General features: G+C 40.5%; 1 protein-coding gene across 1 annotated transcript; it reads right to left on the bottom strand.

The window, feature by feature from the left end:
• Positions 1 to 2,253: 2,253 nt before the first annotated feature.
• On the bottom strand, positions 2,254 to 13,356 carry LOC308242796 (SCL-interrupting locus protein-like; the record flags this gene model as incomplete). The annotated part of the gene is made up of 4 exons (XM_080657373.1): positions 2,254 to 2,505; positions 2,933 to 3,120; positions 3,425 to 3,537; positions 13,202 to 13,356. 4 exons carry the CDS (start codon positions 13,354 to 13,356, stop codon positions 2,254 to 2,256), a joined length of 708 nt encoding a protein of 235 aa, XP_080513499.1.
• Positions 13,357 to 15,227: the final 1,871 nt, after the last annotated feature.

Genomic DNA, 15,227 nt, shown 5'->3' with positions numbered 1-15,227 from the left:
CCCACCGCCCAGGCGGCACGCCCTTGAGGCCAGCAGCCAGCCCGCTTTGTGGGCGCCAGGCTGCGGGGCGTGGACCTGGGCTGCCGCTTGGCGCCAGTGCACATGCAAGTGGCCACGGGGCGGGAACATCCGCTTGGCACCTGCATCCATAGGCCCAGAGTGGCCGGAGGTGTTCTGGGACCTCGGCCACTCAGGGCCTATGCGCAGGCCTACAGGCCACTCAGCACCTGCGTATGCAAATTAACCTTCCATCTTTGTTGGGTTAATTTGCATGCTCACTCCTGACTGGCTGGTGAGCGTAGCGGAGGCACAGTCAAATACATGTTTCTCCTTTATTGAACATCATGGGTTACTGGTAGCATGCCAAGGGGTCACAGAAGGATAATTTAGAGAAAGGTAATTCACTACTAGATGGGCATGGGTACTAAGGATAACAAATTAATATTTTTGTTAATTAACACAAATTCTCATGTCCCAAATGAGAATCACTTTCCTACTCCAAGGAAATTACTTTTCTGTTTTTGTTTCTTATTAATCCTCAACCAGGATATTTTACCATTGCTTTTCAGAAAGAGTGGAAGAGTGGAAAGGAGGGAGGGAGAGAAACATCAACATGAAGAAGATGCATCCAGTGGTTGCCTCCCACATTCACCCCAAGTGGGACTGGGGATGAAACCTGCAATCCAGGTAAGTGCCCTTGACTGGGAATCAAACCTGAGACCCTTTAGTCCTTGGGCCAACACTCTAACCGCTGCTCAGTTGCTCACACCGGCCAGGACACTCCATGTAAATTAAATGTTACACTTAATTCAGACATTTTTATCACAATCACATTTAACCATTCCATGATTCTGGAATATACCAACACTTTTTTTTTAATGCCACTCCAACCAGAAATGTCAGCATGTGGGACTCAAAACAGGATCTTTTTCTTGCTGTTCTAGGAACCCTCTGAAAGGAAAATCCTCCCTTCTCCTTATCCCCTTTTGAAGAGGTATTTTTTTTAGAGAATAAGACTTGGAGTTGAGTGTACCTTGGCAAACATTTCTGGCTCTAGAGACCTAACAGGAACCAGGGCGGAGTCTAGTGGGAAAGGAAGCCAGAGTGAACTGCTTAGACTTTAAAGCAGAGGCTGACATTGTCTAATCTAGCTCAGTAGACAATGGGTAAAGAAAGTAGATGAGGATTCAGGGAAGCAGCCCTGCTGAGGAGCAGAAAGCATGCAATTTGGCTTACATTTCTTAAGTAACTAAGAGTGCTGATAGGAAGCTGGAGAGGATACTGCTCCAGCTATGTGAGGAAACTCCACCCTCAAGTGGTTGACAATTTGGTAAGCAAAAGTACTACAAATTATTATTTATCTCCTTCTCTATCTGCAATGCTGATAGAGCATTATTAATAATGAAATGATTTAATAATAAAGAAATTCTAAAGCCTCTTTTAGGCTCATAATCAGGCTGTTGTCAAGGAGAAAAAAAAGACAAAGTAAAAAAAAAAAAAAGATGACCTAAAACTTAGGCAAAATTCAAGGAATACAATGGTATTATAGAGAATAATTTTTCCTTGTGTTTTCAAATCACAGAATACTATCAATTTTAATATAATTTTTACCACAAATTTTTTGGGTGTGGTAGGCACAACTCTTTGAAAGAAAACTATACTCAGCAAAAATTTAATAACTCCATTTTCATCTTCCTTGGTTATTTATCTAGCATTGCAGATCTCTGGCATGTAAACTGGCTACACAATTATTTCATACTAGAGGCCTGGTGCACAAAAATTCAGGCACTTGGAGGGGGTCCCTTAGCCTGGCCTGTGCCCTCTCGCAGATCGGGACCACTCAGGGAATGTCCGACTGATGGCTTAGGCCCGCTCTCCAGGGGATCGGGCCTAAGCTGGGAGTCAGACATCTCTCTGGCAGCCCGGGAGCCCTCAGGGGATGTCCGACTAACAGCTTAGCGCTGCCTCGGAGGCGGAGGCAGGAGAGGCTCCTGCCACCACCATTGCACTGGCCAGCCATGAGCCGGCTTCTAACTGAGCTGCACTCCCCATGTGGAAGCACACTGACCACCAGAGGGCAGCTCCTACATTGAGCGTCTGCCCCCTGGTGGTCAGTGCATGTCATAGTGACCAGTCATTCTGCTGTGAGGGTCAATTTGTATATTACCCTTTTATTATATAGGATTATTTGCATATGGTGAAAATATACTAATGTGACCAACATTTAAAATTTTAGATTAATAGATCTTTTACTTACCCATATTTATAGATACCTTGAACTTGAGAAATGTTCAGATTACTGCTCAAGTTTCTTGCCAAAGCTGTAGGAATAATGGAGATGGGCTTCACTGGTATACATTTAAAGGTATTTGCTAGAGTTACTGCTGCCCAATGTAAGTCAAAATCCACACTGTCCAAACTCTCCCTGGAAGTGATATGGGCTCTTAGGGAAAGCAGTTTACCACAATCCAAGGAATCTTTGCTACATACATGGTGCTGCAGAGCCTGAGGAGTCAACATTATACAATTATTTTAGAATTATACAATTATTATTTCCTCTTTTCAGAAACTTTCAATGACTCTACATGACCCATATGACAAAGTTCAAATTCATTAACCTGGCAGACAAGGCTCTCTATAATCTGGCCAAACTAATATTCCAGCCTGACTGCACACAAATCCAGCAAAAATCTATACTAGTAAAGTCACCCTGAGCACATACTGCACTTAGCTATCCTGGTCACACTGCTTCCTCTTCTGGAATGCTACCCATATTATCTATCTAGGATTTCTGCCCTCAGAAACCATGTTTAATTGCATTTTAGGTCAACAAATAATTAAGAATACTTAGTAAATACGGATTTATTAAAAATACAACATAGTTTGATTCTTGTGTTGAATTATGAATAATCAAGTTGTTAACAAATCTCACCTTAAAAGCTGAACTGAAGTCATCTGCATTGTGAACTATTATTTCTTTTGAACAAAGTCCATTAGTTTGGACTTTGCATGGAATCACAAAGTCCCCAGGAAGAGAAGCAGTAGGGGTTCTTTCAGAGCATCCAGGCACTTCTCGACCAGGATCAAAGCGATCTACTGTCAATATCACACTTTCTTCATCTAAAGTACAAAAATAGCAATTATTATATAGCATACCAAATAAAAATGTAAAACCAATCAAGCAAGCATACGTTATCGCAAACACTGTATTCATACTAATGATAACACTAAACTCTTAGCATATACATATATTTTTCCACCTGACTAGACTGTGAAATCTGTGATGAATAGTGTCAAGTTTTACTCTTTTTCATAACTGGCATACAACAAAGAACATTAGCACAAAATACATTACAATAATTGGCTAGATCAGTAAACATAAACTCTACTATGTAATAAAAATACATTTTTTAAAGTATATTACCTTCATCTACGGTGAGAGAACCAAGTAAAAAGCATGGCAAATTCTTTTTATTCTGCTTAGCATGTCGACAAGCAAGTCGGATTGTCTTTTCAGTTACCACAAGCTTTGGATTTCTGAAAAACAACAAGTCTCTTATAAAGGTAGTGGATCTGATATCCTAAAAAACCCTCCTTCCATGAAATGCTGCCTGAAATATAATTCACTCATCTTTAAAAATGTACAGAAAAATCACTGTTGGGAAATCCCAAGGTCAAAGACAGGGCATAGGGAGTGCTGCCTGGAAATAAGAACTACAATAAGCAGACACTGAGGGTATATCTGTTCTCCAGGCACTTGCTTACTTTTATGAATGAGAACAGGGGATAAGAAACTGTGAGGCTAGCCTCGTGTTTTTGTAAAATTTGACTGAAATAGTCACATCCATTGTTTTCTTATTATCTAGTATTAATGAATAAAAAACATAAATAAGTATTATCCAAATGTTTAAAGAAATATAAAAGGGGAGAAACCAAGATGGCGGCATAGGTAAACACCTAAACTGCTGCCTCGCAGAACAATTTCAAAACTACAACTAAAAGACAGAACGGACACCGTCCAGAACCACAGGAAAGCTGGCTGAGTGAAAATTCTACAACTAGAAGGAAAAAGAAAAGCTCACAGAGAATTGGAGGTACGGCAAAGGGGCTCTGTGCGCGCAGAGAGGAAGGGCGGCTGAGAGCCTGGCTGACTTTCTCTGGCGGAAGGGGGAAGGAAGCCTCCGACCGCACTGAACCCCAGTTCTGACTGCACTGAACCCCAGTTCCGGGCGAACCCCTGGGGACCCACGCTCTTACGGGGGGGAGTCTGGACTCTCGGGCGAAGACTCGAGCTGGGAAAGGCAGAAGTCTGAAGGCGCACGCGGGCCAGTGCGCACAAAGGCTGCGGAGGTTGCCACAGGCTTTCCCTAGTGGAAGAGAGTCAGAGGATCCTGACTGCACTGAGCCCCAGTTCTGACTGCAGTGAACCCCAGTTCCAGGCGAGCCCCTGGGGACCCACGCTCTTGTGGGGGGAGTCTGGACTTTCGGGCGGAGACTCGGGAGCCGGGGAAGGCGGAGGACTGAAAGTGCGCACGCGCGCGCGTGCCAGTGTGCACAAAGGCTGCGGAAGTTGCCACAGGCTTTCCCTAGTGGAAGGGAGTCAGAGGATTCTGACTGCACTGAGCCCCAGTTCTGACTGCAGTGAACCCCAGTTCCAGACGAGCCCCTGGGGACCCACGCTCTTGTGGGGGGAGTCTGGACTCTCGGGCGGAGACTCGGGAGCCGGGGAAGGCGGAGGACTGAAAGTGCGCACGCGCGCTTGTGCCAGTGCGCACAAAGGCTGCGGAGGTTGCCACAGGCTTTCCCTAGTGAAAGGGAGTCAGAGGCTCCTGACGGCACTGAGCCCCAGTTCTGACTGCAGTGAACCCCAGTTCCAGGTGAGCCCCTGGGGACCCACGCTCTTGTGGGGGGAGTCTGGACTCTCAGGCGGAGACTCGAGCTGGGGAAGGCGGAGGACTGAAAGCGCACATGCGCGCAAGGGCAAGGCTGACAGGAAGCCAAGACTGAGTCTCCACCCCATCCAAGCTGAGCACAGAGCCTATTGCAATTTGGCAAGTCTAATCCTATAAGGCTGTCTTCAGCACCGAACTTCTCCCAGCATAGACACAGCTGATCCTTACAGCCAACTGGCCCAGAGGTCAATTCTTCCCAGTGATACCAACAACAATAAAGACTTAATTACAACAAGGCTGTACACACAGTCCACAAAGGGGTGCACCAAGAGAGTCCACCTCAGGTTAACTGGGGAAGCAGACCCACTGGGCCATATTGGAAACCTAGCACAAATATCTACCTTACCAACTCAGGGAATCAGTGAAAATGCGGGGTCAAAGAATCAGATCACAAACGAAAGAAATGGAGGAAAACAAACGACTGGATATAGAATTCAAAACCACGGTTATAAGACTTTTTAAGAATATCCTAGAAAAGGCCGATAAATATAACGAGACCCTCAAAGATATGAAAAAGGACCAACTAGAAATTAAACATACACTGTCTGAAATAAAAAATATTATACAGAGACCCAGAAACAGAATAGAGGAACACAAGAATCAAGTCAAAGAATTGAAATACAAAGAAGCAAAAAACACTCAACCGAAAAAGCAAAAAGCAAAAAAAAAAAATCCAAAAAGTTGAAGATAATGTAAGAAGACTCTGGGACAACTTCAAGCGTACCAACATCAGAATTATGGGGGTGCCAGAAGAAGAGAGAGAGCAAGATACTGAAAACCTATTTGAAGAAATAATGACAGAAAACTTCCCCCACCTGGTGAAAGAAATAGACTTACAAGTCCAGGAAGCCCACAGAACCCCAAACAAAAGGAATCCAAAGAGGACCACACCAAGACACATCATAATTAAAATGCCAAGAGCAAAAGACAAAGAGAGAATATTGAAAGCAGCAAGAGAAAAACAGTTGATTGCCTACAAGGGAGCACCCATACGACTGTCAGCTGACTTCTCAACAGAAACTATGCAGGCCAGACGGGAGTGGCAAGAAATTTTCAATGTGATGAATAGCAAGAACCTACAACCAAGATTACTCTACCCAGCAAAGCTATCATTCGGAATTGAGGGGCAGATAAAGAGCTTCACAGATAAGAAGAAGCTGAAGGAGTTCATCACCACCAAACCAGTATTATATGAAATGCTGAAGGGTCTTCTTGAAGAAGAGGAAGAAGAAGAAAGTAAAGAGGAAAATTATGAACAACAAATACATATCTATCAACAAGCGAACCTAAGAATCAAGTGAATTGAAAACCTGAGGAACAGAATGATCTGGTGAATATGATAGAACCGGGGGCGTAGAAAGAGAGTGGACTGATAATTCTCAGGGGGAAGGGGGTGTGGGGGGTTCGTGGAGAGAGTGGACAAAAATCATGCACCTATGGATGAGGACAGTGGGGGGGAGGTAAGGGCAGAAGGTGGGGTGGGAAATGGGTGGAGGGGAGCTATGGGGGGAAAAAGAAGAAATAATTGTAATAATCTGAATAAAGATTTATTTAAAAAAAAAAAGAAATATAAAAGGGACTAAAATATGAGCAAGGAACAAGATTCTATTAAAAATACTAGCCCTGACTGGTTTTGCTCAGTGGTTAGAGCTTCGGGCCGTGGATTGAAAGGTCCTGGGTTCGATTCCAGTCGAGGGCATGTACCTTGGTTACTGGCTTGATCCCCAGTAGGGGGCGTGCAGGAGGCAGCTGATCGATGTTTCTCTCTCATCAATGTTTCTAACTCTCTCCCTTCCTCTCTGTAAAAAAAAAAAAAAAAAAAAAATCAAAAATATATTTAAAAAATATATTTAAAAAAAGATACTAGCCAATTAAAAAAACATACAAAATACTTGCAGACTTAAAAACAGAATCAATTAAAAACTCAGAGGATTATATAATCACTGGGGATAGGTACACAAATGTTTATTATTCTATAAACTATACATATCCTACATTATAAAAGGCTAATATGCAAACTGTCCCCTCAACCAGGAGATTAACTGGGAGATTAGCCAACTGCCCATGGCCCTTCCCCGCCGCCGGCCTGATCAGGGCCGATTGGGGCGGGCTGGCCAGACCCCACCTGTGCACGAATTTGTATACCGGGCCTCTAGTATATTATAAAGAGTCATTCATATACTGGTATACTATACTTCCATGTTTAAAAAACCTAAATGAACAGGTTAGATGGCAACTAAGCATAGCTACAAAGAAAAGAACAAAAGGAATTACTCAAAATGTAGCACAGAAAGATAATAGGAAATATAGAGAGACAAGGAGAAAAGAATGAACAAGTCTAACAAATATTTAATTGAACTTCTCCAAGACTTTCTGTCAGATACCACATTTCTCTTAAATACTCTGACTTGTATCTTCTCTTTAGTTCTTCTATTCAGTAGATCATCAAATGCTATACTGTTTCTTCAAAACCACCTTGTTTCATTCTTTCCTCTTGATCTCATACTGCTCTAAACCCTTATAACAGCTACTATTTATTGAAAACGTCCTATGTTCCAGGCACTGTGCCGACTGATTCTTTACAGAGTGACTCATTTAAGCTTTATGAGAGTACTAAGAAACAAGTATCATTATCCCCATCTTATAAATAAGGAAATTGATCCTTAGCTACTTTACTGAGGTCACATAAATAAGAAATAGTGAAGTTAGGATTTGACCCTCTAAGCATTCTGATTCCAGTTATAGCTCCTTAAACCAATATGACAATAATCTATGTTTCCTATGTAACAGCAAAACCATCTCACAGCTGGGCTAAGTTTTCCCTACTATGATCCATCCTTAAAATTCTGCTTTTAACAAGTAACCCCGTTATATAACAAAATCTCAATAGATCTCTATTTTCTAACACTTTAAGCCTAAGTTTCTATGTCTTTCTTTCAAGATCCTGGCCATATTTATGGTATTATATATTCCTTCTAATATGGTCTAATCACTCAAAATCAACTCAATCTTTTTAATGCTATATAAAGACATCATGCTGAATTGAAGCATTATAAAAAATCCTTTCAGTTTTATTATTTAGTCTCTTTTGAGTTCTTATAATACTTAGAACTTTAGGTTTGCAGACTATTTTAACTGAAATTATTTCTCAAAAGCATGAAGAATATATTTAAGAAGCAGCAGAAGGGAAGAAATTCTGAATAGGAAAGTAAAAATAGAAGTAAGTCAGAGTAATCAATTTTGCCTTAAACACTGTTTTGACTCCTGTTTTTACTGGTTTGAATTGAAAAGAGAAACATCTTATACCTGTAGTAATTAAGATGTAAATGGATGAAATCTCCAGTTGGCATTGGGTTCCAAAGTGCACATTTTGATGGAGGAAAATAAAATGGTACCATCCTGCTTGAAGAAAACCTTAAAAGAAAATTTTCAAATCAAAGAACAATGAAAAGCAAACTTAGTAGAAACTTTATAAGAAACAGTTTAACTTTATATAATGAAGTTTTGCAGATTACTTTTGTTATTTTAGAAGAGTTGAAAATATTTTTAAAAAGTAAAAGAAAAAAATCACTTGTAACTACTATCAAGAGAAGAAGCACTATAAATTTAGGTGTAGCTTTTTTCTTATGCATACATAAATTTACATACATACAAGTTTTTAAAAAAAGAACCAGGAGTACTAATCTTATAAAATCCTCTTTTAATAACAGAAAAACAGTATAAGCCATGACTACGAGGTCACAGTTTGATTCCTGGTCAGGGCACATGCCGGGGGTTGCAGGCTCCATCCCCAGTAGTGGGTGTGCAGGAGGCAGCCGATCAATGATTCTCATCACTGATGTTTCTCTCTCTCCCTTCCTCTCTGAAATCAATAAAAATATATTAAAAAGAAAAGAAAAAAGTCTGAAGAGTGCCCTGGCTGGGTGATTCCGTTGGTTGACACATCGTCCTGTATGCCAAAAGATTGTGGGTTTGATTCCCTGTCAGGGCACATCAAGTTTCCCACTTCCTCTAAAATCAAAATATCCTTCAGTGAGGATTTAAAAAAAAGTCTGGAGGTCAACTGTTTAGGTCTAAAACCTAGCTTCAAAATTTGCTAGCTTTGTGAACTTCATCAAGTTACTTAATGTTTCTGTGCCTCAGTTTCCTCACCTGTTAAACAGGATAATATCAGTATTCTAGAAAAATTCCTGGCTTATTATAAATATTATAGTTAGGTATTTCTTTTTGCTCTCAGTATCCCATAGTACCTTTGAAGCCCAATCTATACTACTTCAGGTTTACTTCATCGTAGTATAGAATAGAAGGCACATCAGGTTTAAATTCTGGCTATAGCACTTACCAATTGCATAACTTTAGCTTGGTTAACCACTCTAGGCTACAGTTTCCTCATTTAAGAAAAGAGGAAGGTAATAATAGTATTTACAATTCATAGGTTTCTTGTGAAAAGCAATTAAGAATAATGCACGCTAAGTACCTGGCATAGCAAGATTTTAATAAATGTTGTTAATCTTTTGCTTAATCTAAGGTATACACTCAGACTTTGGAGGCAGGGGAGACAAAAACACCCTTAAATTGGGTGCAAAATTTTGCATATATGTATATAAGAACTTTTTCTCAGGAAATTAAATTCATGGCTACCAGCTATTTAAAGCAGTTTGTAACTTCAAAATAATTCAAAATTGCTGTCCTAAAATCCATAGATTACTGAAAACCAGAGGCTTTACTAAACAAACCAACCAACCAACAGAAAACTAGAGTTGAATATTATTTTTAAACACACACAAAAAAATACTAGAATTGAATAGGTCAGGAATAATCAGTTTAAAACATATAGATATATTTTACCAAGAATATAAGGAATAAATGTGACCCAAAAATAAGTTAGCAAAGAGAAGAACTGTTGACAAATTTTCAAAGAATAAGAGATGGCAGTAGAACAGAAGGGCCAAAAATTAGCGAAAGACATATGATAGCCTCTTTGGGTCACGTTTCCATTGTCTTCATCAAGAACATCTGGCACAAAGAAAGGCAATACAGAGAATAAAGGTCACTCATGGATGCAATTCCAGTTTAGAAGAAAATAATTCACTTGTCAGCATTAATTGTTCTTCCCTAAGGAAAAACAAGAATAAATGATCCAAAGAAGCAAATAACAGTCAATTTGCATGGTCCCCTTAGTACTGACAGACTGAGAAAACTGGAGACAGGTGGCAAGCTCCTCCTTCCTACTCCACAAGAGTGGAAAAAGGCTTAGGGACATTTAAGGAAACTAGGTATCTCCAACGTGAAATTTTTCCCACCAAGGAATTAGGGTTTAGAAGAAGCAAGGAACCCAACCACTTTCACACTTGTCTAGGATATAAATAAATTTTTAGCCTTAAGAGTTTAGGTACTATTTTCTATCAGTAAAAAGATCCTCTGTGAAACTAAAATAAGGGAAGGAGGGAATGAGATTAAAATTTACCAAGTGCCTACTATTTGCCAGACCCTTTAGTAATCTTATTTAACCCTTCACAAAAACTCTTCTGTTAGAAATTTCTATCCCCAATTTACAGATGAGGAAACTAAGGCTTAGAGAAGTTAATTAATTTGATCAAGGTCACTCACCTAATAAGTGGCAGAGCTGAGATACAGACCCAGATTTTCCTGATCCTAAAGTTTTTCTTCCCTTCTATTTCACCCTATTTTTCCAAGTTATGTGAGCAGCTGTAAAAAAAGTTGTATAAAAATATTCCTATACCTGGTGTTCATCTGGGACCCTGCACGAGGATACAGAGGCTCCACGATAGTTGGTGATTTATTAAATTTCAAATGCTCAGTATCCTAAAGAAGAGAGTTATTACTAATGAATGATAAAATAAAAAACATGATTTAACCACTTATTAACAAATTACAAACTTAGGTTACTTATTATATCTATTCATTATTTAGAAGATATTTTTTATTACTATTATTTTTTGGTTAATCCTCACCCGAGGCTATTTTTGTCATTGGTTTTTCGAGAGAATGGAAGGGAGGGGTAGAGACAGAGAAATATCGATATGAGAAAGTCACATTGATTGGTTGCCTCTCCCACACACCCCAACCTGTGCCAGAGATTGAGCCTACAACCAAGGTATGTGCCCTAAACCGGATTGAACCCTATATCGATGCTCTAACCACTTAACCAAACCGGCTAGGGCAGTGGTCGGCAAACTCATTAGTCAACAGAGCGGCAAACCGCGGCTCACAGTTTGCCGACCACTGGGCTAGGGCTAAAAGGTATTTTTTAGATAAACTCAGAGGCTGAAAATATTTACAAGAACAAAATTGTATTGAAAGTGCCCTTGTAAGGTTGACTAAGATCCTCTTGGAGGTATCTGGACTTCATGAAGAGCTTCTGTGGATGCAAGTTTTAAACTCTAAAGCCCTTCTATGATGCTTGGTTGTCATGGATAACAGTATTTAGCTTCTTGATCACTGTAACTCTAGGAAGTATATAAAATGCCCTTAAGCAGAAGAGGTTTAAAACTCCATGTCTCTTCTTTCTTTATGACTTAGGGTAGAAAGATAATGTTGATCCATTTCTCTTTTTTTAAAAAAAAAAAATATTTTTATTGATTTTTTTTACAGAGAGGAAGGAAGAGGAAGAGAGAGTTAGAAACATCGATGAGAGAGTAACATCGATCAGCTGCCTCCTGCACACCTCCTACTGGGGATGTGCCTGCAACCAAGGTACATGCCCTTGACCGGAATCGAACCTGGGACCCTTGAGTCCGCAGGCTGACACTCTATCCACTGAGCCAAACCGGTTAGGGTGATCCATTTCTCTTTTTAAAACAACACAGCCCTGCCAGCATGTCTCAGGGTTTGAATGTTGACCTATGACCCTGGAGGTCAGGGTTCCATGCCTGGTCAGGGCACATGCACAGGTTGTGGGCTCCATTCCCAGTGGTGGACCTGCAGGAGGCATCCAATCAATGATTCTCTCTCATTATTGATGTTTCTATCAATCAATCTATAATAATAAAAGCATAATATGTTAATTAGAACGGATAGCCAGATGACCTTCCTGGGGAAGCTGGGGCTGCGAGGGCCGAGCCCCTTGCACGAATTTCGTGCATTGGGCCTCTAATTGGTATATAAAACAATACACATGGGACAGTTTATTCTCACAGTACCACCCAAGCAATTAAAGCTAGGGAAACTAAAACCACATAACACCTATACCTAGCAAAATATATTCTCCTGCCGTAACCGGTTTGACTCAGTGGATAGAGCGTCAGCCTGTGGACTGAAGGGTCCCGGGTTCGATTCCGGTCAAGGGCATGTACCTTGGTTGCAGGAACATCCCCAGTGGGAGGTGTGCAGGAGGCAGCTGATCGATGTTTCTCTCCCATCGATGTTTCTAACTCTCTATCCTTCTCCCTTCCTCTCTGTAAAAAATCAATAAAATATATTTTAAAATATATATATATATATATATTCTCCTTGGACAATGTCATCCTGTGTCAAATAGAAATCATTAAGTCATCCTTACCTCTCCTTCATCTTCCTCATAAAATTTCTGTCTTTCCATCTCCACATAGTTCCTGACTTCTTCAACTCACCAGATTTACTGTAAACTCCCCACAGTGCTGCTATAAGGTTATTTCTATATAAATCTGACCTAAATATTTTCCTGCTTTAAAAATTGATGTCTCTTCTTTATATACAGGATAAAAAACCATCACAATCTGGTCCACCCTATTATTCCAACTGTATCCCTTATCCACTCATCCTACATCCCATTCAAACTGAACACTTGCAGTTCCCGGAGTTTGAGTACCTGCATAGACTGTCTGTCCCCTTTACTTGGGAATGCCCTGGTAAACCCCCAACATCCTTCACAATCCAACTCTAATACTACTTCCTCTGTAAAACCATCTCCTACCTAGACATCATGGTGATTTTATTTTCGCCTGTGTTCATACAATTAGCATTTTCACACTTGCTTGTTTGCACATTATTTACAGTGGACCACGAACTTCAAACATTAACCGATCCCTTACTATGTAGCTGTTTTTTAAACTTAAACTTCCTCTAACGCCACTTCTTCAAAAAAGACTAGCCCAGGCCGTGGTGTGGGCCAAAGAGCCGCAGTTTGCCGACCACTGAGCTAGACAATGAGGAATTAACGAGCACACAGGGTTTCAGTCCTCAAGAAAATTTCTCAGTGGAAACAACTATAAACAGCACGTTATCGACTGAAAACCTCTTTCACATACCTAAGCAAAAATGATTCTCCAGGAATCCGTGATCCGCTTATTTCTCCCACTAGTTCCCCTGGCTCCTGGAGGGCTGAACCCAACGCGGGGTCCTGAACGTCGCCCACGGTCCTCCTCCGGTCCCCGCTTCGGCCTCTCAGTGGAAACCGAAGCATGAAGCCCGAATCACCGCAACCTCCGTTGAGGCCGGATTTGTTTGTTGAACCGAAACAGAGGTTGCCTCCAAGAAACGCCTCCACCGACTCCGCCCTGAGACGTTGGGGTCGCGGGAACTGAGGCGGCAAACACTAGCTCGTTGAACCGAAACCCGCGCCGCGCCCGCTCACTGGTCAGAAACCCGACCCATCAGGGCGCAGGGGCGGTGCTGGAAGCATTACGCACGTTCTCCGCGACGAGCTTGGGAACCAGCCAATCAGCGCCCCGAACCGGCTAGCGTCCGACCAATCCCAAGCCTCCTTAGAGAAATGAAGTCGACACCGGGGTTCCAGGATCAGGTTCCGGAGGATTTAAACACTTGATTTTCTTAAACGGTTAAGTTCCGGGGTGGGGCGGGCCTTGCACACGCGCAATGAGAAGCCCAGCCTGGCCGAAATGATCCTGGCGGAGGAAGTGCTCGCTTCCTTTGTCGTCTTTCCGCGACTAGAAGCGGGAGAAACCCTTTACTTGAATTGGCAAAAGATTTCTCCCAATATTTCCCTAAGAATCGCCCTCTTTTCCATAACAAACATCTTTTAAAAAAATTTCTTCATATATTAATGGCATATGGTATAATATATATGGCATATGTGTATATTATGAGGCATATGGTATTAATATTAATATTGGTGTGACTTGTATAAGTATCTCCACAATTAATATTGGTTAATTAGGCCTTCTCGGCCATTTTCTTACATAATTGTCCTAACCATCAAAGTAGAGTTAAAGATCGCAAAAACTAGTGAGTCAGGATTTGAAATGCCACTTACTTTCCTCTATTTTTCTTTAGAACTACTTTAAGATATCGGAAAGAGAAATGTAAGGTTATATAAATTAGATAAAAAAGAAGGGAGAAGCATAACACATAATTCTGTACCCCGGGACATAGTGACATCCTTTCAAAATGTACAGTATGGAAGGGGGCGGGGGCAGTAAATTTACAGGGGAGAAATCTGAACAACATATTTCAGCCACATAATCAAGACTAACATTAGTAATGAGTCATGTTGATAGTATGTACATTTACGCTGTGATGAAAATGGCACTTTAGTGTCTTCCTTCCAATAACCTATACCTCAGTCCCGGAAGAACATCAGATAAATTCCAATCATGGGGAATCCTATAAAATCCCTGACCTGTACTCAAAACTGTCAAAGTTATCAAAAGCAAAGGAAGTCAGAAAGTAGTCAAGGTGCCTAAAGCAATATGACAACTAAATTTAATGTGGTATGGTGAATAGGATCATGGAACAGAAAAATAACACTACTTTAAAAATTAAGAAAATCTAAATAAATGAAGGACTTTAATAATATTGTACCAATATTGGTTTGTTAATTGTAACAAATGTCCCATATTAAATATATTAATAACAGGGGAGACTGTGTGTATATGGGATACATGGAAACTTGTACTACATTCTCATTTTTTCTGTAAATCTAAAACTGTTCTAAAAAATAAAGTCTGGTTATAAAGAAAAAGGGAAGGAAAGAGGGGAGCTGAAGCGTATGCTATTTTTTCAACAACAAAATAAAATATCTTATTGTTGCTTAATAATAACTCAAATACTAAAAAGAACTTCAATTAAACATTGTATTACTACTGGACTTCTGAACAGGACATACATTTAATGCTATGCATAGTGTAGATGCTATTACAACTGAATACAGAGAGAAGTAAGCTTCATTTTAGGACTTTATTTATTGAAATAAAATCTACAAATGCTATAACAAGGACCTAGTACACACTAAGCTTCCTGCAATGTGGAACAAATGGAGAATTGGAAGGACATGACTAGCATAGAACAAATGTACAATTTTATAGACAGGGTAAT

This window comes from Plecotus auritus, assembly GCF_963455305.1.
Source record: "Plecotus auritus genome assembly, chromosome: 2".
Classification (NCBI taxonomy): domain Eukaryota; kingdom Metazoa; phylum Chordata; class Mammalia; order Chiroptera; family Vespertilionidae; genus Plecotus; species Plecotus auritus.
The sequence above is the reverse complement of the archived record's forward strand: the minus strand, read 5'-3'. Positions and strand labels throughout refer to the sequence as shown.